General features: G+C 36.0%; 1 protein-coding gene across 1 annotated transcript in view; it reads right to left on the reverse strand.

The window, feature by feature from the left end:
- LOC106089415 (protein cueball) overlaps positions 1 to 20563 on the reverse strand; it is a 62035-nt gene extending 41472 nt beyond the window's left edge. The window contains exon 1 of the mRNA XM_013255255.2: positions 20189 to 20563. Within this exon, the coding sequence (XP_013110709.2) occupies positions 20189 to 20270 (82 nt within the window). The 5' untranslated portion in view covers positions 20271 to 20563. The remainder of the gene's footprint in view (positions 1 to 20188) is intronic.
- Positions 20564 to 21433: the final 870 nt, after the last annotated feature.

Below are 21433 nucleotides of genomic sequence, written 5' to 3' on the forward strand. Positions count from 1 at the left end.
TTTATATATATATATATATATATATATATATATATATATATATATATATATATATATATATATATATATATATATATATATATATATATATATATATATATATATATATATATATATATATATATATATATATATATATATATATATATATATATATATATATATATATATATATATATATATATATATAACAGCCTAAAGGTCTTGAGAAAAATTAAAACGGAAATCTTGTTTGTAAATTGCAAATATCGATTTATGGTCTTAAACACGCCGCCAAAAAGGTGTTACGATAAGTTACGAAAGTCCTTGGTGCAATTGGGTTTATAAACGGAAAAAAGGAAAAATGACGATGAAACCGTTTATCTACTGGTTTATGCAGACGATATATTAATTTGCACTAGATATGAAAAACTTGAGTGTAGTATTCACCGACAGTTCAATGAACATTTTGAAGCTAAGGACTTAGGAAATATCAAATCGTATTTGGGAACTCAAATATAACGAAATTCAAACGTGTAGAAGCATAACATAACAACGTTATGTTAATTACATTATATAGTTTTTCTCTTAACCAAATGGACGTCAAATTACATTAAATGTAACAGAATGTAATTGTTACCGAATAGGCTTTCTACTTTACATTTCTATTACAACTTGGCCTTCTACAGCTGTAGCAGTTTCTACTTCATGTCTTTGAGTTGATAAATCACGTATGTGCGATTGGGAAGCTGTCAAGCGAGTTGTAAGACATTTAAAATCAGCAATTAATAATGAAATCTGAATCGGAACTAAATTTGAAATGTTATACTGCCACAGACTGAGCTGGCGATCATGGTTTTTTATTGCTATTGGGTTTGAATGCAATTTCCTGGTCTTTAAAGAAGCAGTCTAAAATTGTTCTATCTTCTACTGAAGCATAATTAATCGCAGCTTCATATGCAGCTCAGGAGCTATTATGGATGAAACAACTGACGCAAGATATGTTTAACCCCATCTCATTTCCAATACCGACGTACGAAGATAAACAAAGCTGCATTAAACTTATTCAAAGTTTAGTGCAAAAACGAAACAAAACGATATCAAGTACCATCATATCAAGAATCTTCAAGAAGATGGAATTATTGACATGATATGTTGTCCCATCAATGAGCAGTTAGCTTATTTCTTGACTAAATCTTTGCCACTACCTGAATATAAGTTATTAATTAATAATTTATTTGCATAATACATTTTGTTGAGAAGGAGTGTTGAAAGTTATATTATTATTTTGCAACAAAACATTATATTAAACGAATTTTATTTTGTTCTAAGTAGCCTTTGATAATTCCTTTGCTATAAATAAATTTTTCTTTTTGTTCTGTTCAAAGCGTTGTACTTGAAATTTTCTAATAGAACAGAGAGACATAAATCGAGATATTTCTGTATCTCACACAGTAATTGAGTATGAGTTGGATAAGAATATTTTTTCTCGTAAATTTGGGATACATTACTGTATAGCGATGTTAAAATTCTCACCGAGAGAGTGTAAACGAAGGTAATGTTGTTTCCAGTGATGGATTTGGATGGAATCTTAAGAAATAGTACCACAGGACTTTAAGATAATGTACGGGTATGGGTTGAAGGGCTGTATACTCTTACAACATCTAGAGTTCTACATATTTTGTTTTTGTCTGGTGACCGTGACTTGTACTTTTTGTTTGCACTATAAACAAACTTGTCTCGTTTTTCTATGTTGATATATCCAGAAGTCTAGAAGACCTGGGTTCGAATACTGGCGAGAACATCCGAAAAAATTTTCAGCGGTGGATATCCCCGCCTAGTGCTGACGACGTAATGCTATCTCGTTCCATACGCCACTTTATTGATTTTGAGATAAACGCTATTGAAGTTTGCAAAATGCATTGTAATAGTGCATATATGCGATATTTACACCTTAATAACTCGAAAACGAAATACGATACGAGAAATTTTCTTGGAGTTTCTGAAAGGGCGTGTCTTTAAATCTCGAAAATGTCGTATGGAACAAGATAGTATTAAGCCGATGATTTGTTAAAACTTCTCCCCAAATAGTCGTCGCACTGCGGCAAGCCGTTCGGACTCGGCTATAAAAAGGAGGCCTCTTATCATTGAACTTAAAATTTGAATCGGACAGCACTCAGTGATATGTGAGAAGTTAGCCCCAGTTCCTATGTGGAATGTTCACGAGCAAATTTGCAATTTGCATTAGTTATGTCCAAGATTGTGTCGTTCGTGTTCAAAGAGACTCGAATCCTTAGCTGCAGGTAGCATATCAATGGCTCCCATTGTTGTTGAAGTTTGTTGATTTTCTGTCTTGACCACAATCGTTTGATTGGAAACCTTAAGGCCCTCGTTTCACTTACTACTGCTTATTCACACATTCTTGGTATCATCCTCCCTCAATCCTAATCCAGTGGACATAAACAGTTAGCACATCAAATATTTTTACTTGCAACAAAGTTTTTCGAAAGCAGTGTAAATTTTTGAAATGTTTGGTAAAATACCATAGTATTTGTCAAACTTTTTAAATGAACAACGATTATTTCGGATGTAATGGTTTTGCCAAATCAATTAATTTCCACCCGATGCGCATAACCCCGTTATGTATCCCCAAAAAAACCTATAGAATTATATGTATGTATTGGGAATATTTTAGTATTCCGAAGTATACTTTTAAAAACAAGCAGTCACCGGAACGTTGGAATTAATCTACTATTTACCATAACCGGATATAATAATAACAATTTTAAGTTAATCAAGTAAACAAACTACGTTGTCCAAAGTATAAATTCAAACAAATGATATGCAGGTGTAAATTGCATACGCGAGTTCTTCTATGTGTCGTCTATTGATTGCATTCAACAATTGAACGTCGTCATACAGTTTTAGATGTATTTTAATACCTATAATCAAACTGTGGACAATTTTTAATTATTTGCGATATGAGCGAAATGCGGTTATTTACGAATTGTCACTTGACTACGAGTTTAAGTATTGGAATGCAATCCTCCAAACAGGCCTTATCTGCTTGCCAGAATGTATTGGAAAAAGTGATACCAGAAGAACGAAATAATTTGGATACCTGGCACGGGGAGACTATGAGCACCTCACGGATTGGAACTTCGAGGTCCAATTTGTGTGGTGTCCATCGTCATCACGAGAAGCTCAGCCAAGAGCTAAGTAAAACGCCAGTCGCAGACTTTTCTGCGGTGTTGTGTGCACAGTCTCTATGACATTCCGGGCGACACCAGCTCTTAAACACTGAATGAATGATACTTGGTATGACAAAGCGAGTTATTGGTACCTTGCTCCAGATACAAATATTTCCATTCTGTTGACTAGGATATTCTTTCTTTAACTCTCATTTTTTTTTTTTCAAATCGCTAGCAGTATGTAGTCTGCCATGAAAGAATTTCTAATATAAATTCTATTTCCACTTGTGTACCTCAAGGTTCATGGGACCAATTTTGTTTACGCTATATGTTAAGGACGTTGGTCTTTGTGTACAAAATGCAGACCCAGCAATATATGCCGATGGCTTTAAGTTGTTAAGTACAACAGTCTCTGGTATTTTGGAGAATTGAATCTGAAATTTTGATGAAAATATTGGAAGAATACTCTCGTCCAAATATTATTGTTCAACACAATGTTGACACATCAACTGATTCTATGGTCGCGGCTTTGGAATTAATTCTAACTACAATATCTTTTCATTGCACTTAGAGCATATCTGCTCTCAATTAAACTTGATGCGTTTTGCGCTATATTTATTTGGTTTTGAAATAATTCATACTATACAATCGGATATTATCCGGCTGCATATATTTATATATGTGTATATATATGTGGAGATGGCGGTCCTCGTCAAGCTCCTGTATGTGAGTAAACTCGTTCCGGACCGATCGCCGCGGGAACAGGGTGGCCATTGGTTATTTAAAGGCGCCAGTAACCTGCCTTGTCATATCGAACATCACAGGCACTCAGTATTTGTGCAAGAGCCGGTGCCCCCGGCCTGAGACTCTCCGCTCTATACCGCAGATTGCATGCGACTGCCGTTGCAGCTACTACGTATGAAGTATTCCACTATCCGCAACCTGTGGACGCCCGGTAGCTAGCAGCTAAGCTCCTCGTGACAGCATTGAACACCACACAGATCGGACCTCAATGTGCCAGCCTGTGTGGTGCTCACATCTATCCCATGCCTGGATCCAAAAGGACTTATCTGCTAAGCTTTAGAAGTGCTTCTATACTACGGTTTGTCTACGGGCGTCTTTATAGACGAGACTATGAATACTTTTCGGAACAGTTGCTAGGGTGTTCTTTTGAGCAGTTTCTTAATGTAAAATTACTTTGCTATTTCTTTGCTTTCCTCCTCATTTGCAATTTTTGGATTTAACCCGGAATTCGTGAATTCATTTGTAGATTTCAATCATATTTTATTTGAAAGATTATTTGTAAAAATGTTTGTCAAGCTCAATGATAAGGGACCTCCTTTTTATAGCCGAGTACGAACGGCTTGCCGTAGTGCCACACCTCTTTCGTGTGAAGTTTTAACATTTCTTCTATGCGTGGCACATTACTTCACAACTTTTAAAAGCAAAGCTATCGAGTGTGAACATTTTTACCTGCAGTAAACGAACAATCTTGGGGTGTAAGAAGGAGATTAACGCCTTCTCTGAGGATAGCACGGTCCGCACTGTTTGTGTGCGGGGTCATATTGGAGTAATGGGGGAATGAAAAAACAGACGATTTGGCAGTCAAGGCCAAAGGACTGCTGTCAATAAACTTGGTTACTCCGAAGCCTCGGGGTGATACAGTCCGACTTAAGAGCGTGGAGAACGAATGAACGAAAAGTAAGACGCCAAAATTTCCATCGGGAGATCCTGAGATCCTGTGAGAGGACGATGCTAAGCTCACGCACCTTTCGTGTTTTTTTCACTGTCAAACATCTTCAGTACCATGAATCGTCTTAAAACGAACAACGCTTCCAAATTATTGAATGTTATTATCAAAATGCGTGCTCTGTAAAGAAAGATCATCGAGTTAATTTTCATTTAATTGCAAAGCTCCTTGGGTACATAAAAAAGCAGAATTATCGATTTTGGAGTGAAGTTCAGCCAGAAGCATTGCAAGATCTACCAATGCATCCAGAAAAGTCACGGTTTAGTACGGTTTATGGGCTGGTGGCAACATTGGACCGTACATCTTCAAAGATGAATTTCGTTACGTTAATTATTAGGATAGGTTAGGATAGCTTTCGGTATTATAAGGGGACACATAGAACTGCTAGCTCACTTATATAGAACAGGTGGGGCAAATAAAATTTGAAATGGTTAAAGCCTAGGTGCTAGCAAGATCGTGTGCAAAAATTTAAGCCCCTAGGTTGCCCGGGTGCTTTTTGGCAGGCCCCTAAAGTTAGTCCTTGGTATTTCAAAAATTTGTTCGGGCTGCCAAATCTTCGTTTGTGGATAGTGCTCAAAAATGCCTACAAAAAGTCATCTTAATGTCTTCAATATCTTGTCTTGTTTCGGGGATATTAGAATTTTATTTTTTTTTAATTTGTAATTTATTTATTTATTTACACCCGCACAACAAGAATATAAAATTCTTATAATTAAAGTGCGGGTAATATCTCCAACAATTGTACATAGTAAACACTTAAAACTAAGAATCTATGGCTATACAATACATCACAAATTTTAAATGAATAACTTACTTTGTAGATTTGAATTTAAAAGAAAAGAAAAACAAAAATGAATTTATCAATTAAAGAGGATTTAATGGACTTAGTTGATCCGAAAAAAAAAGAAATTAAGGTAAGTATAAAAGAATAAAAATAAATATATAAATGAGTCTTAACATTCATCACCTTAATGCAGTAAAATGTTTCCAAAGTCTGGTTTTAAATGTTGCCGAGTTACTGAGTAATTGCAGATCGTTAGGAAGTGAGACGTACAGCGAATATGAACATATGCCATTCAGAAACAAGCCTCCGATACATTTTAGGAATGATTTTTTTAACTCTAATAGATCTGGCGAAATCAATATAACCATACAGATATTGTGGTGCCTGCGTGTAGATCAGTTTATGCAGGAAAGTAAGCGATCTCAGGTAAAACAAGTGCTGTAAGGAGACGCCATACAGGGATAAAGCGTATTCAGAGATGGAATCGCGCCGTCTCAAGCCAAATACAGCACGAGTAACGCTATTAAAAAAGGTGTTTAGCTTACGTCTACTTACCGAGTCGCACTTAGCAAACAACTCACAGCCGTAGAGAATGCCAGGAACAAGATAAGTCTTTGCCAAGAGAGACCTAACCCGCAGCGGAGTAACCGACTGAGTGGCCCAGAGAGCACGCAATTTTGAATATCCTTGACCAACGACAGAGTCGATATGATTACTCCAAGTCATCATATCATATTTTTTTTGCAATTTTAACCAAGACCTGCCTCGTATTTTACAATTAACGAAGGCATTTATGTCTCGATTTTCATTTTTATGCATGATTTGGATTCGTGACTTTGGAAATCGAAAAACGCGAGCATTTAAATCGATTATAATTTTTAAAACATTTGACATTAAAAAGTTTTATGTTTTAGTATTATATAACCATTTAGCGCTGAAAAGTGGATTTTAATGCTCAATGCCTCTCAATAAAATTATTTCCTACCAAAATTAGAGAAAATCCTACCAAACCCGACCAAAACCTTCCAAATGTTCTATAAGCCAAAACTGCGGTGTATGTTCTTATAACCACCACCGAACACAGTTGGCAATTTTGCCATTCCATTTGGAACACATCAAATCATACATTTTTAAAGAGGCAAAATACTAGAACGTCGTTATTCATATAGGATCTAGACATGTCCGTCCGTCTGTTTGTTGAAATCACTCTACGGCTTTACGTTCAAACATGTCCTATATCTTGATATAGCACCATTTTTCCGACCTTACGATAAGAAATACTGAGTTTATAAAGTCGTATTATTGCCCTGATTTCAATGAACAACTGTGCCGATTTTGGATAAAGCGATCTCCCAATTTAAGTGTTTGAGTCCAGAAGTGCGTTTTTACTACCCATTTTCGCCGTTACAGTGAGTTGCATGGACATCTGAGTATGGACCAGAACTGACCATATTTGTATGCAGCTGTTCTGATTCTAGGCATTGAACGCACAAAAGTTGCAGTTACAATCAATATCAGAACTCACGCCCTTTGTTCAGTGAGAACCATAGTAACAGTATTTGGCCTCTCGACATCCTTGGTTTCGTTCTGCACTCTCAAAGAATACACAGAAATGACAAGTAATGATTTAATTCTAAGCTATCCCCGGCTATTTTTTTTTTTTTTGGTAATTAACTTGGTTTTTCTATTTCAGAAAAGCCTACCAAAAGTTGAGGTCAGCCTACCAACCTACCAAAAGAATAAAAAACCTACCAATTTTCGTAGGAACCTACCGAAAACGGCATAACTGCTGATGACATAAAATCGTACCCTCGGTCTACGGGTGCGCACATCGCCAAAACCATATATTTTTTAATAAAGAATGCATTAAATGCTGGCAAGGAGGAGGAGCGCAATAGCTCCACGTGGGTTTATTTTTCGTAAATATGAAGATTATAACATTTCAATTTTGTTGTACTCATGTGAGTACAATGGCAAGTAATTGGTTAACTATTTTGCTTACTTTATTTTTTCGTTAATGCAGCAAAAGTATCTATTTCTCAAATTTCCGACTGTAAGCTTATTTGAAAACTTATTAACACGTATATAAGGATGGATCAAGCACCATTTCCATTTCACTCAAAAAAAAAAAATAATAATGGATACAAACGAAACTTTGGTTTCCAAACCAGCCTTTCAAATTAAGAGATAAATAATCAGAAGCAATCGATTACATTCTCTTCCATAGTTTTACTCATGTACAAGTGCACTATTTTCTGTGGTCGGAAAAATATTTGTTGGCGAAAAATCTAATTACTGGCCTAAAGTATTTTTCAAATTCGGTAAATTAATGACTAGTATAAAAGGTTTTAAGAAATTTAGAGTCAATTTATATATAACTTACATGTTAAAGATAATGTGTGTGTTTGTTTATTTATTTCGCACAGAATCAAAATTCGTTGAACAAATGTTTTTGAATTTATCAGATTGTGTAGGTTGGTCTGCAAGAAATAATAGGCTACAAACAAATGTCGATGTTTGGAGGGGGCCAAAACTCCGCATTTAACCCACCTAAACGAACATAAAGGCCAACTAAGACAATATGGTACTCAAATGAAGGGACTTTGAGAGTAGAGGGTGAATCATATTTAAGGAAATCTTTACAGTTCCCTAATAGAATATCCGTGGACAAATTTCCCACAATTGACGTCTAGTTTATTTTAAAAAATCTCGATTCCAATAACACACAAAACCCATTCTTTAGACCCAATTTTTCAACACATTTTAAGGGCAAATAAAATGCAGTTTAAAAAGCAGCCTCTGGATAAAGGTTTGGGTTTCCATGTCCATCGAAACATATCGAAAAAACAATTGCACATGTGCGCTCCACAAGAATGTAGTGAACAAATAAATCCCAAACAAAGCCAAAAGAAATAGAAATAAAAAGACAAGGTTTGTTTAGTGATGGAGAGGATAATTATATGTCTCTCAACAGCGATCTTACCAGTAGAACGATCATAATCAAACAAGAAGGAGGTATTAATTTTTATGTGGAAATAGTTCTTTCAATATGGTTTTGGTTTGAGATGAAAATATATTTGTCATATATGATAAAACATACGTCAGTCAGAATGTATCGTTAAGTCGCTGGGCATTTTCAAATATAAACGACCGAGAATTTGACATTTCACCCATCTAGCAGAATGTTTTTGAAAATATTGTTGAGTCCATAGTTTTCTTTGTCTATGGTATAAAGTATTTTTAAGTATAAAAAAATTTTAAAAGTTCTTAATGTGTAGAGTAGTTTACGTTTTCCTTCATTTCCACATAAGTGCTTTTTTATTCAAATTTGAGATGGAAGTAAAAAAAAAATACTGAATTCAATAGAGCCAAAGGAGTATTGAAAAGTAGATTTAAATTAATTTGGATAGCTTCCATATAAAGGTCAACCGAAAATGGTATTTTGATTCTGGACCTAGATCCAGAATCCATAAGACATCGAAATGTTTTAGATCCGGTTTTGGTAGAAACCTTCACTTAAACTGTTGCAATAGCTGTAATAGTTTTTTAGTGAATTCTCTTCACGGATGACGACCAACATGACCTCCTTTAAATTTTCCGTTGGTCGTTTCATTTGTGACGCTTGTAAAGTTTCGACGAGAAAGTGTTCAGGAGTAAGAGAAGAAAGATAAGAAGATTCTTGGGAGCAAGCCGACAATGGATGTTAATTTTTGATTTTCAAACAAGCGCCAGTGTAATCTCGTCAGCTCTGTGACACGCAGTGGAATAATATTCAGATCTGTCAGAATTCCGCCCTTCGAACTGCGACGGGCTGTCTCCGCAGTTCTCATGTGGACCACCTCCATCAGGAAACAAAGATTCTTCTGTCTAAGCAATACCTTCTGGGCTGTTATCGCAGAGAACATCCAAATCATCATCTTATAGATAGATATCCAGCGGCGAGAAGCCTTAAGGTAGATCTACATGATCTAGAGCGTGAGGTTCAGCGCTACAAGAGAGCACCTCTAGATCAAGCTGCATATCAAGCGGTTCAATTACGATCTGGCAGATTCAGCCGCCTCAACTCCTACAGAGCACTGTGGGGCCAAAGCCAGAGTTGTGAGGCAACAAATCACAGGAGCAAGTTATACCTTCAAAAATTCAGTATCGATGTTTATAATGGGCCTAGAGCTAAATCTGCCAAATTTGGTTCATATAAAGATATAGCTCCCATATAAATCATTCATCCGCAATAGACTGTTAAAGTTGTATAAAGTTGCCACAATTTTGGTCCGATCTTTACAAAATTTAGCATGACGTCTCAATATGTGTGCAAAATGTTATCAAAATCAGTCCAGATTTAGATACAGCTCCTATATATATTGGACGCAACAGAAGCAGCATGAATCCAAAGCTGGGTATTGTATCCGTGTTCCAACGACACTTTCGAAGCAATCTTTCTCTATATATGGACGACCTCTTTTCCTCAGAACATCGTTACTAGTTTAATGACGGTCTCAGCAGATAATTTTGTAATTTAATTTTCCTGCCATTTTAGGCCAGTTTTCTTTAAGGTGCGCACACAAATAATTAATTCGCTTTTTTAGTGCTGTCATTTAGTTGCCGCCGATACTTATAATAAATTTCGTGAACATCCAATTGATTACATTATTGGGCGTAGGATTATTTTCCAGCCAAAACATAAAAATATCTAAATTTTTAAGTTTTACGCCGTCTGAAATCAGTTTTTTATAAGAAGGCGCGGATGGGTAATGGTTTTTTCACAGAATTAAAGTACACCTTTATACCTTTCACCACTCCAAACAACTCCCGGACAAAAAACAAACGACACCAAAAATGGTAACACGCGTTACCCAAATATTTATTTACCATATTGAACATTTTTATTACTTGATAGTACTATCTTATTTGACATACCTATAGAAGGGTTTTCCATATTAAAACAATAATTGAAATATTTTATTAACTGTTTGGCGCCTAAAATACTTTCACAGATTATTTATGTTGTGTGTCAGAAAAAGATGCATAAGAAAATATGTTAACTTTGACAGCTCAGTATACCGTTGTGAAGTGTTACCAGATTGATTTGTATTTTTATTTTTTTAGAGTTTCAATACAATATAGTTGACAATAGAACTCCGTTTTTATTTTTTTCAAATTCTTCACTTGTAAAAATGATTGCAGAGCAAGGATTGATGCCGACGTGCATGATGTATGTCCCGATTGTGTTCATGGACCACACGACACACGTCAACTTTTTAACTGCCCAGCCAGACCCACTCGACTCCGAACCAGAACCATCTGGACACACCCCATCTTAGTAGCGGAGTTCCTGGATGTGGATACTCAACAGAATCAAGCAGACGAAAGGTAGAACACAACAAAAACAGGAAACCTACTAAACGCTATAAGGGGAGATCAGAAGAAGCCTTCAAGTGGATAGCTTCCGCGAAAAGTATACGAATACGCACACGTACCCTTTTATGATTCGACAACTTCGACCTGATTATGCCTTCACATCAAAAGATGCGGCAAAATCTAGGCCAGAGTGCTCAAATGGAGGGATATGTCCCAACGAGATAGAGGAGGCAAAGCGGACATTAATTGTGTCTGACATTTTTGTTTGTAAAACGCACAAATTTTGCACTTGTTGATCGTGGCTTTCATAAGATTTTTGATTCTCGGTACCCAATACTGGCTCCTAACAAACTTAAAGACCCTCAAAGAAGGGAATGTTGCCAGCATAAGGAGGGGATAACCACCGCTGAAAATTTTTTCTGATGTTCTTGCCAGGATTCGGTCCCAAGCGTTCAGCGTCAAAGGCGGACTGGAAAACTGGTTCTGGAAAACTTTTTGCGTAATCTCTATGTGCACTTTGGTGTATATGTCGTGAAATGTTACTAAGATTTTCTATAGGGTATTGCCAGTAAAATTACTGTAGTTTTTGCAACATTGTTATAAAATACATTGTGTTCTTACCGCAACGACCTATCCACCCCAATGTTTATATCGTATGCAATCTTGTATTTCTTAGTTATTTGCCGGATTGCAGTTTTTATGTGTTCATATCTAATACTACTCACCGAGGTTTGGCGTACTAGTGGAATGTGGAGCTCATTCGCAAAATGTGCCGGTGTGTGTAAAACAAGCAAACAAAATACGAAGAGCGCCATTAATGATGTCTGCATGGTCACGTATAGCAAATCAGTCCAATGTTAATGTTATGATATATTAGAGATTCGGTATTTTCTTCTACTGCGCTTTTGCCTTTTATTTTACATTCGGCAAAAAAATGAATTAAAAAACAAAATTGCCGATTTCTTATTAACCTGATTAGGTTCGAAAGAGCGATAAGACACTGAAAGCCATACTAGCTAGCTAACGTCGTTGTTAGCGCATCTTCCAACTGGAACTACTAGCAAACAAGACAATCCCCTTGATTTGGATTCAACAGCAACAAGTTTAAAACCTAAAAATTCTCCAAATACGTTGAAGCAGTGTTATTGTGTATTATTTACAGATGTTAATGGAGAATCGTGTACGGTTTTTGCTTTGATTGCGAAGCAAACAAAAACACAAAAGCACCATGGAAAAAAATTGGATAAAGATGTTTCTAGCAAAGGCAAATAACTAGCCGGTACAAAAATTGCTATCATTACCTAGTCGGCAAATTCTGCAAACATGTACATATGTATATGTGTACACAGACATTAAGTTTTTGTTGAAATTTGGTAAGGTGAACCTTAGACTATAAGCTTTTGCCCATTAAAAGTGAACAAAATTGAAGCACAATCAGAAGGGTTGTCACTAATGAAAACTTGCAACGTCTTCATTGGGACTTGTTTTTCAGCACATACCTATTTATTTGCCAGAATTGTTGGCAATATGTTCTCATCACTCCAATATTAACTGCAAAAAATTATCGCATTTTTGTAGAGGTTCATAGTAATCAGTCTCTTGCTGAACGGTATATATGGTCATATGGCAATGACCCATCAGAAAAGCAAGCAGAATTTTTGAAAATATTTTCACTAACTCAACTTTGTCGCACAAAAGTCTTCTTCTAAACTACAAAGGCTGCTTCCCGAAAATACTTATTGTTGTTGTTGTTTTTTAACCAAATTTTTTTTTATTTATTTTTTTTTTATTTTGTTATTTTAAAGCCCTACCAAAGCCTATTCAAAAAAAAATACAATAAGTACTACTTTCCAACATGAAACTTCTCAAATCAATTATATGAAACAATCCGGTACGTACAACCGGCTGACATGGGATCGCCATTGATTGTACGCCACTGCAGTTGCAGCTACTCCGTATTAAGCATTCCACTATCCGCAACCTGTGGATGCGCGAAGAACACCACGCAAATTGGAGCTCAAGTTTCAACCTGGGTGGTGCTAATAGTTATCCTATGCCGAGGAAAATAGTTGTGACATCCTCATGAGTACACAGATCTCTTTCCCATAGAAGCATACCTGTAAACGAACACGTTTCATCGGGACATTTGCAGATGATACATGCAGATGATATCTTGGGTATACACACCATTCAAAATGAACCTGGAAAGAAGAAGTGGACATCAAGTACCGCCACCTATAAAGGTTAATGAGAAGAAATTCAGTCTTCTCAACAGACAACAAATTTTTAATTTATAAACAAACACTCAACTCAAACAGCATTCAACTTTGGAGTTGTGCAGCAAATATTTCCATAGAAAAATATACAAAATTTTCAAAACAATGCAATAAGAATAGCTGTTAAAGCTCCATGGTATGTTCTTCAACAGTGATATGCACGGAAACATCATACGCATTATTGGATCAACCAAGAAGATAGTACCTATATTAGCCACACGATTTACTGACACGATTCGTAATGTGAAAGCCATATAAATATATACCAGGTGTGATCAAAAAATATTTATTTTCAAATTCCGTGAGAGTTACAAATGTTGTATTTTCGCATTTTTTCTGTTATGTTGGAACACATGACTGTTATATATGTTGGTAATATCAGCCATTTGAGATTGTCAGTTTGTTTTTGAGAGATAGAAATGTAAGTTGTGTTTTGGTGTGCTCTTCCATTTTTTACTAATCGAAAAAAGAAAGAAACTGTACAAAAAGCGCGTTCCAGAAGTGTTTCAGGTTTTGGAAAAAACAGACAGAATTGGAAAAAAAATATCTGAGGGGGATTCCTTTGAAGGGAACAAAATAGTTATTGATGAATAAATAAATCAGAAAATCAGATCGCCTTAAGATAATTTAATTACTTTATATCCAAGGACGCCGTTTTTGAGCTACGAGGGTAGCATACGCTTATCCCACCCCGATTGAGACACATCTAAAACATGGTTATTGAAGCTTCAACAACAGGCGGTCTTTTGCTTCGAAGAATTTCTTCCACGAAGGACTTTCGTTAGATTTGGCTCATCTTCGAAGACCCACCAGGTCGATTGTTGTTTTGTTTTAGACTCATATGCATAAATGCATGATGATATTATAAACGTTTTTGAAGCACCGCAACATTTCTTCACACTAATCGACACAAGTCTTTTTTGAGAGATTGTCAAATTGTGCGGAATCCGACAGGAACAAACCTTTTTTTACGGTAAGGTTTTTATGCAATATCGAATATATGATGGTGGAAGAAATGCCAAATGATGTCTCTATGTCACGGTATGCCACATGACGATCTTGCATTATAAGTTCATGTACGACATCAATATTCTCTGTTAAAATGGCCGGTCGACCTACACGGAATTCCTATTTGAACGAGCGTAGGCCGCGATTGAATTAGTTTTTGCTATGGAATGGTGCTTAATCGCCATACAAAGGTTTAAGTTCATCAATGCACTTTTGTCGTGATAATCCACGTCGAAATTGTGAAAAATTATCACACAAATATGCTAACGAGTTAATTCTATTTTTTTTCCACATTAATTTTTCAAGTCCCTGTAAACAACATAAATGATGGTCGTACGTCAAAACGTTCTGTGCACAATTATGCTAGAAAATGTCAAACTTTCCAAAGGAAATGTCAGATTGCACCTGGCAACACCTGTTGTGACCTAGGCCAGAAACTTATTCAGTTAGAGACCAGTTGTAGTATAAGTTAAGCATTGAATTGCATATTATTTGCTTAAATAAATAAATAAAAATCTTAACACGCCGTTTGTCGAATCCTTACCTTATTCTTGTGTCTTGAATACCCACCACCGTTAATTTTGCTAAAAACTTGCCTTTATTAACTCAGTTCAAAATTGAATTTTTTTTTGAACAGCCCAATCGGGAATTGGTTGCGGTTGCTCTCAAGTAGTCTTAACGGTAATCGCTATTCAAGGGTCCTATATCAGTATATAGACCGATTCAGATGATACTCGGCAATAATGTTGGAAGTCGGAAGTCAGAACAGAAGTCCTTGTACCAAATTTCAGTAAAATCGGATGAAAACTGAGGCTTCTAGGGGCTCAAGAAGTCACATCCGGGGTTCGGTTTGTATGGGGGTTATATCAGTTTATAGACCGTTTCAGATCATACATGACACTGATATTGGATGTCTGAATCCAAGTCCTAGTGCCAAATTTGAGCTAAATCAAAGTGTGCAAAAGTGGGGATCGGTTTATATATGGCTATATCCAAAACTGAATCCCCAACGACCTACATCGATAAGAAGTATCAGTGCAAAATTTCAAGCGGATATCTTTATTCGTTCGTGCGCTATCGTGACAGACGGGTGGACATGGCTAGATCGACTCAGAATGACAAGACTATCAAGAATACACATCCTTTAAAGGGTCTCAGGTCAATAATAAAAATAAAATAAATTTTAAAACCAATCAGGATTAGATTATACATAGGTATAATCGTATTCAAACTATTTGGATATATAGTTTAATCATTTTTATAGCTTCAATTCAAAGTAATTAATATTTCAAACAACAAATAAGTTTTTGCCATAATTATATCAAATTAGTGAGTAGGTAGAAGCATGTATTCTTTTGGAGGCATAGCAGTCTGATGAGGCTCTGGCAAAGCCCCGCCCCTTGATAGATTTAACACATCACAAATGCTGAGACTCTTTAAAGCCTTTTTGTTGCTCTGTTTGGAAATAAAAGCAAAGCTTCATCGGAAAGAGCTGTCGCCTCAGTGTACTACACACTGCTACAACAACAACATAATTTTTATGTCCAAACTAAAGAAGTGCAAAAAAACGAATGAATTCACGAACAGCACATCGAGAAATGTCTGGCTATTTTCATATTGGAAAGTTATTCTCTGGCAAGCGAAGTATATCTGGATAACAGGTTAGGTTGAAAAAGAGGGTGCAGATAATTATCTGTCCCATATTACTATAGACATACTCCTAAGTCAGTAATCGGCTTGTTGTGCGCTCTAAAAAGTAACCTCAAAAATAAAATTTTAACTTAGGAATTCCGTGCAACCTAAAAAATCGTTGATTGTTTTCCATACCACTCCCCTAATTTGGTTCATGCCTGGTATCGTGTCCTCACTTAAGTTCCGGTTTCTGTGAGCCGCGAAAGCCGGGCAATGCTATCACTTGCCGCACCGATTTTGCATAAGTGAGCTCGTAATCCTATGTGTCACATTATGACACCAAAAGCTAGATTGGCCTCCTTCTTACTTCCTTTCAGCAATAGCCTCGTCCTCTCACGATCCGGAACACCCCATAGGATTTTCGCCGTGCTACGGACTGTTTCGCTATTCCACAGTGTTACGCCCTTAAATCGAACTACGTCGACCCGAAAGGCTTCGGTTGGATAAAAAGTTTTTGGCTTTGCATGTTGTTGTTGTAGCAGTGTGTTGAACACTGAGGCGTCAAGCACTTGCCGATGAAGTCGTCCATCGGGTCAATCCGGTACGTACAACCGGCTGCCATAGGATTGTTGATGTTAGATGTCTTTTTGAAGAGATGTTTGTTAGCTGTTAGAATTTAACTTTTTGCTTCTACCATTGCACTACTCACAAAGTGGTGAGTATGTGGAAGCATCTAATCTTTTGGATGCATCGCAGTCGGATGAGACCCTGGTAATGTCGAAATCGCGATCATTCCAGACCGACCCTTGATACATTTAACACATCACAAATGCTGAGACTCTTTAAAGTCTTCTTGCGAAATATGTTTAAAAATTAACCATTTGTAAGAAAACCCTTAGTTTTGGAAGAAACCGATTTATCAAAACCCGAAAAATGGCAATTTTCAAGAAACCAACAGGTATATGCAATGAAATATTCTATTTTATTTATTTTAAACCCATCCGGAGTAAGCTATCAATCAAATTTCAATCGAACCTTATTACAAAAAGACCTAAGACACATTTTTTTCAAAATGAGGTTTTTGTTTATTCTGGAAGACAAAATTCTGATGCTCCTTGCCTCCAAATTAAAGGTGGATACAATTGCAAATAGCAAATCCATAACAATTTCAAAAAAGGCTTAAGTCAACTGTAAAGAAACCAAAAATTGGCTCAGGCCCCTTTAATATTAAACCATCTATATAACAGTTAAGCAAAAGCTCCATTAAATATATATAAAAGCTTGGCAACATTTTCTTTCATTGTTGTCGATCATTTGCTTCTTGTAACTCAGCAAATTTAAAATCAATATGTAAATTTGAAAAAAAATAGCATAAGTAACTGAATAATATTTTGCACAAACGAACCTGCCGTTTGTAGAACTCGAGATGGAATACATTTCTCAGCAGACTTGTTTTGTTTTCTTGTTTCTTCAAAATTTGTTATTGCATTTTGAGATAAAGGTAAATAATTGCCAGCCCTACATTTTTCAAATATAGACGCTCCAAAAATTGACATGTGTAAAAGATGTGAACACGGTATGCGAGGTAACGTCGAAATGAAAGCCAAAATTTGGATGCCATGAACGGAAAAGTTTAACTTTTGAAACGAAAATAAAATGCTATTATCATTACTTTGTAATTTCTTTTTCATTCGATTCGTTTTAGTTTACGACTTGCACAGCCTAAGCATTTATACAATAGTATGTAAGACGATCAAAAGCATTAAAATACTCAAAACTATCAAGGTCAAAATGATAGTCTGGAAACAACCGTATAGGGATTACAATATTAAAACACCATTTGAGGAACTTGGAAAGTCGGAAATAGGCGGAACATTTTTCAAATGTGCTGATTCAAAGATTTATTTTATAGTTTTTGGTCGGCTGCTGCATGGAGTCATGTATTAAGCTACAACACAGCAAATTTAAAGTCTCGGTTATCCTTTCATTTATGCTGAGCGTTTTTTTTAACCTTCAGCCATTTAAAACGTTGATACAAAGACGTGAAAGCCCATCGACATCACAAAGACGTGTGGCTACAACAACAAATTATAAAGAAAAAGACAATCCCATGGCAGCCGGTTGTACGTACCGGATTGACCCGATGGAGTTCTTCATCGGCAAGGGCTGCCGCCTCAGTGTATAACACACTGCTACAACAACAACAACAACAACATAAAGAAAAAGAATAAAAATTATAGCAAAGAAAATCTCAATTGTAATTATCGACTGTTGCACTTTTATTAGTTCGACTAAATTTAATTCCCGATTTATTTTTAAGAACATTTTTATAAATTGTTAATTGTATTATAGTCATATATGGTCTAACGACATGAATAATAATTAGCAAATTAAATTAAAAAAAAATGCTGTTAATAAACAACAAAACATTAAAATTCTTAAAAAAGCGTAATAAGCATTATGAAACATGTAACGAAATCGCGATAGAAAAATGTTTTTGATGGTGAGCATTACTATTATTTTGACCGTGACTGTACATACAGATTTGCACAAATTTTGCCAACCGAAGAGAGCGCAAGATCGAATAAGCAAGTATAAAGATTTGCAGCTTTTATATGAAAACCAGGTATAGTTAAGACCAAATGCGCCAAAGAATCTTCTTCTTTTCACACTCCCGACCTGAGGGGTGGGCGACCTACCCTCGAGTTTGGTGTAGCCGTATTATGTTAGCTATAGGGATGTATGTATTATATATTGACGACAACGGCCGTCTTGACAATCCTCATGATAGTGGATTTAAATAGATGTCCAAGTATCGTGAAAAGTGAATCCTTTTTATTATTACCGAATAGAAGTGTGTTGCCCACACTGACATAACTTTAATAAGGGGAACTCTGAACAAAATCTCTCTGTGGAAACAAATTTAGTAATTGGAGTTTCTGGGATTTTACGCGACAAGAAATTTTCCATAGAGCAGCGGATGCATGTATGAGATGAATCTAATTTTGTTGCCACATTTGCATCTAGAATTAGCGATTCTCGTCAAGCTTCTACAGTTGAGCAAGCTCGTTCCGGTCCATAGGCCAATCGCCGCGGGAACCTGATCATTGGTTATTTAAAGGCGCCAATAACTCGCCGTGTCATCATAGGCACGCAGTATATAAGATATAAGTATATAAGTATATAAGAATTCCACTATCCGCAACCTGTGGACGCGTAAACTAACTCGCAGCTAAGCTTCTCGTGGCGACGACGAACACCACACATAGCGGAGCTCTAAGTTCCTGAGTGTGTGGTGCTCAACGTTATCCCGTACCGGGCCGCCAAGATAATATCAATTCCATGCATACACATTTACATATATTAGATGCAAGTTTGAACATTCCATTAAGAACAGGGGGGGGTACTTTTCTCATATCAACGAGTGCTGCCCAGTTAAAGTTTAAGCTCAATCATAAGGGACCTCCTTTTTATTGCCGAATTCAAACGGCATCGCTTACTAGAGAAGTTTTACAGCGTCCCAGGCGCACATGCTTACCTTTACGCTACGGTGGCCTCCGATGCACATGAACCATATTTAGATTATCGGATTTTTAAAATAAGGCCATTGAAGTATTCCAATTCAAAAGTTCTTGCATGCTTGATTCCTGGATTTCGGAGAATACGCTGATTGTTTGCGGATGATAAATATTTGATTAAAAATCAAAGAAGAGTTTCTGGATTACATAAGAACAAATGAACAATTTTATCACTAAGAATCGCTTGTCTACCCCATCTAATAAAATTGTTTGCCAAACTGTGAACTAATGCATTCCATCAAAATCAAATTCATGGAACGAAAATACGTATAAATAATTAAAACCACAACAAACGGTAAACGAAATAATGGAATGATTTGTATAAAAACGCAAATAGGTTGTAGCTCACACATCTTCCATAATGTGTAGCAGTATACGTACCACATATATGAAAATAGTCAATGCTTCCACGAAAACAGGTGGAAGTATTTGATAACAAAAAATTGAAAAAATTTAATTAGAATGCTACCACGTTTGACAAGGAAGGAGAAAGGTTAGCAGGTGACTCTGTTGTATTACTCAATAACCCTTTTTTGTTTTTTGCACCTCCAACTGATTGTATAATAGGAAAATAAGATACCGTGGGCTACCTGACATTTGGCAAAAATATAATAAAAAGAACAACAACTTACCCCATATACCATCTCCCATCGCATGGTGGCAGTGTGCAAGCAGTACCATTAAAAGCAATAACATTTGAAAGTATTTCCACATTTTTAACAATAATCTTGTGTTGTTTGATTGAGTGAACTAATAAACAAATACCACTTTTCCTTCCACCTATCTATATGCCAACATATCAATAACTTTTTTTTTTAAAACATACTATATTTTTTTTTTAACTCTCCCTCACTAGCTTTTTGAATTGCACTCGCTGATAGAAGGTAGTTTTGCCGAATATAATTTTATTTTATTTGTTAAATATCCGAATCCGTCCCGCGGTTTTGTTTGCAAGCGGCACCACGTTTAACTCAGTCGTTTGAATTGTTTAAGTGATTGTTTAATTAGTGAAAACCGAGGTCTGTCAGTTCTTTAGTTAATATTTTGGAGATGTGAAAGTGACAAATGAGTAATCAGTACAGTACAGACGAAGGCGTATTTATAAGGTAGTCGTATCGGCGAATTGCTACAACAAAACATCTTTTTTGGGAATGCCAAATATTTTGGATATGTCAAAATTCGTAAACAAGGCGGATAAAATTCGATTCGCCGTGACATTTAAGACATTGAGAGTCAATTAATAAAAAAAAACGACGGCCGGTAAACAGTGGTATTGTACAAAGAAGATTACAACAACAAAATGGAAAAACTGTTAGAGGACGAACAATAACATCGTACAAGAACTGTACAAGAATAATAACGTAACAAAATGGGAAAGATCGAAGTTAGTTTACAATTCAGCCTTGGCTCCACAACTTTACGGTTTGCCGAAAATACATAAGGACAGAGTACCTCTTAGACCTATTTCTTCTTCAATGAAAGTGCCGTGCTACAATTTATCAAAATTCATCGGTAATATATTAAAAACACTAACATCTTCATTATACAACGTCAGAAATTCGATGGAGGTAAAAGAAAGAATAAGGGACGTGATATTAGAAAATGACAATATACTTGTATCATTTGACGTGGTATCATTATTTACAGATATACTAACACATTTGGCTATAAAAAAAAACATCATGAGTAAGTGGGAACATCTCAAGGAACACACAAAGATAACGAAAAAGATGTTCTTAAAAATCTTGCAATTCTGTCTCATAGAAAACAACTATTTTAAATACGAGGAGAAGATTTACCATCAAATATATGGTATGCCAATAGACAAACCCCTCTCACCGACTATAGCTAACATTGTGTTAGACACACTTTTGGAC

Source organism: Stomoxys calcitrans, chromosome 1, assembly GCF_963082655.1.
Source record: "Stomoxys calcitrans chromosome 1, idStoCalc2.1, whole genome shotgun sequence".
Lineage (NCBI taxonomy): Eukaryota > Metazoa > Arthropoda > Insecta > Diptera > Muscidae > Stomoxys > Stomoxys calcitrans.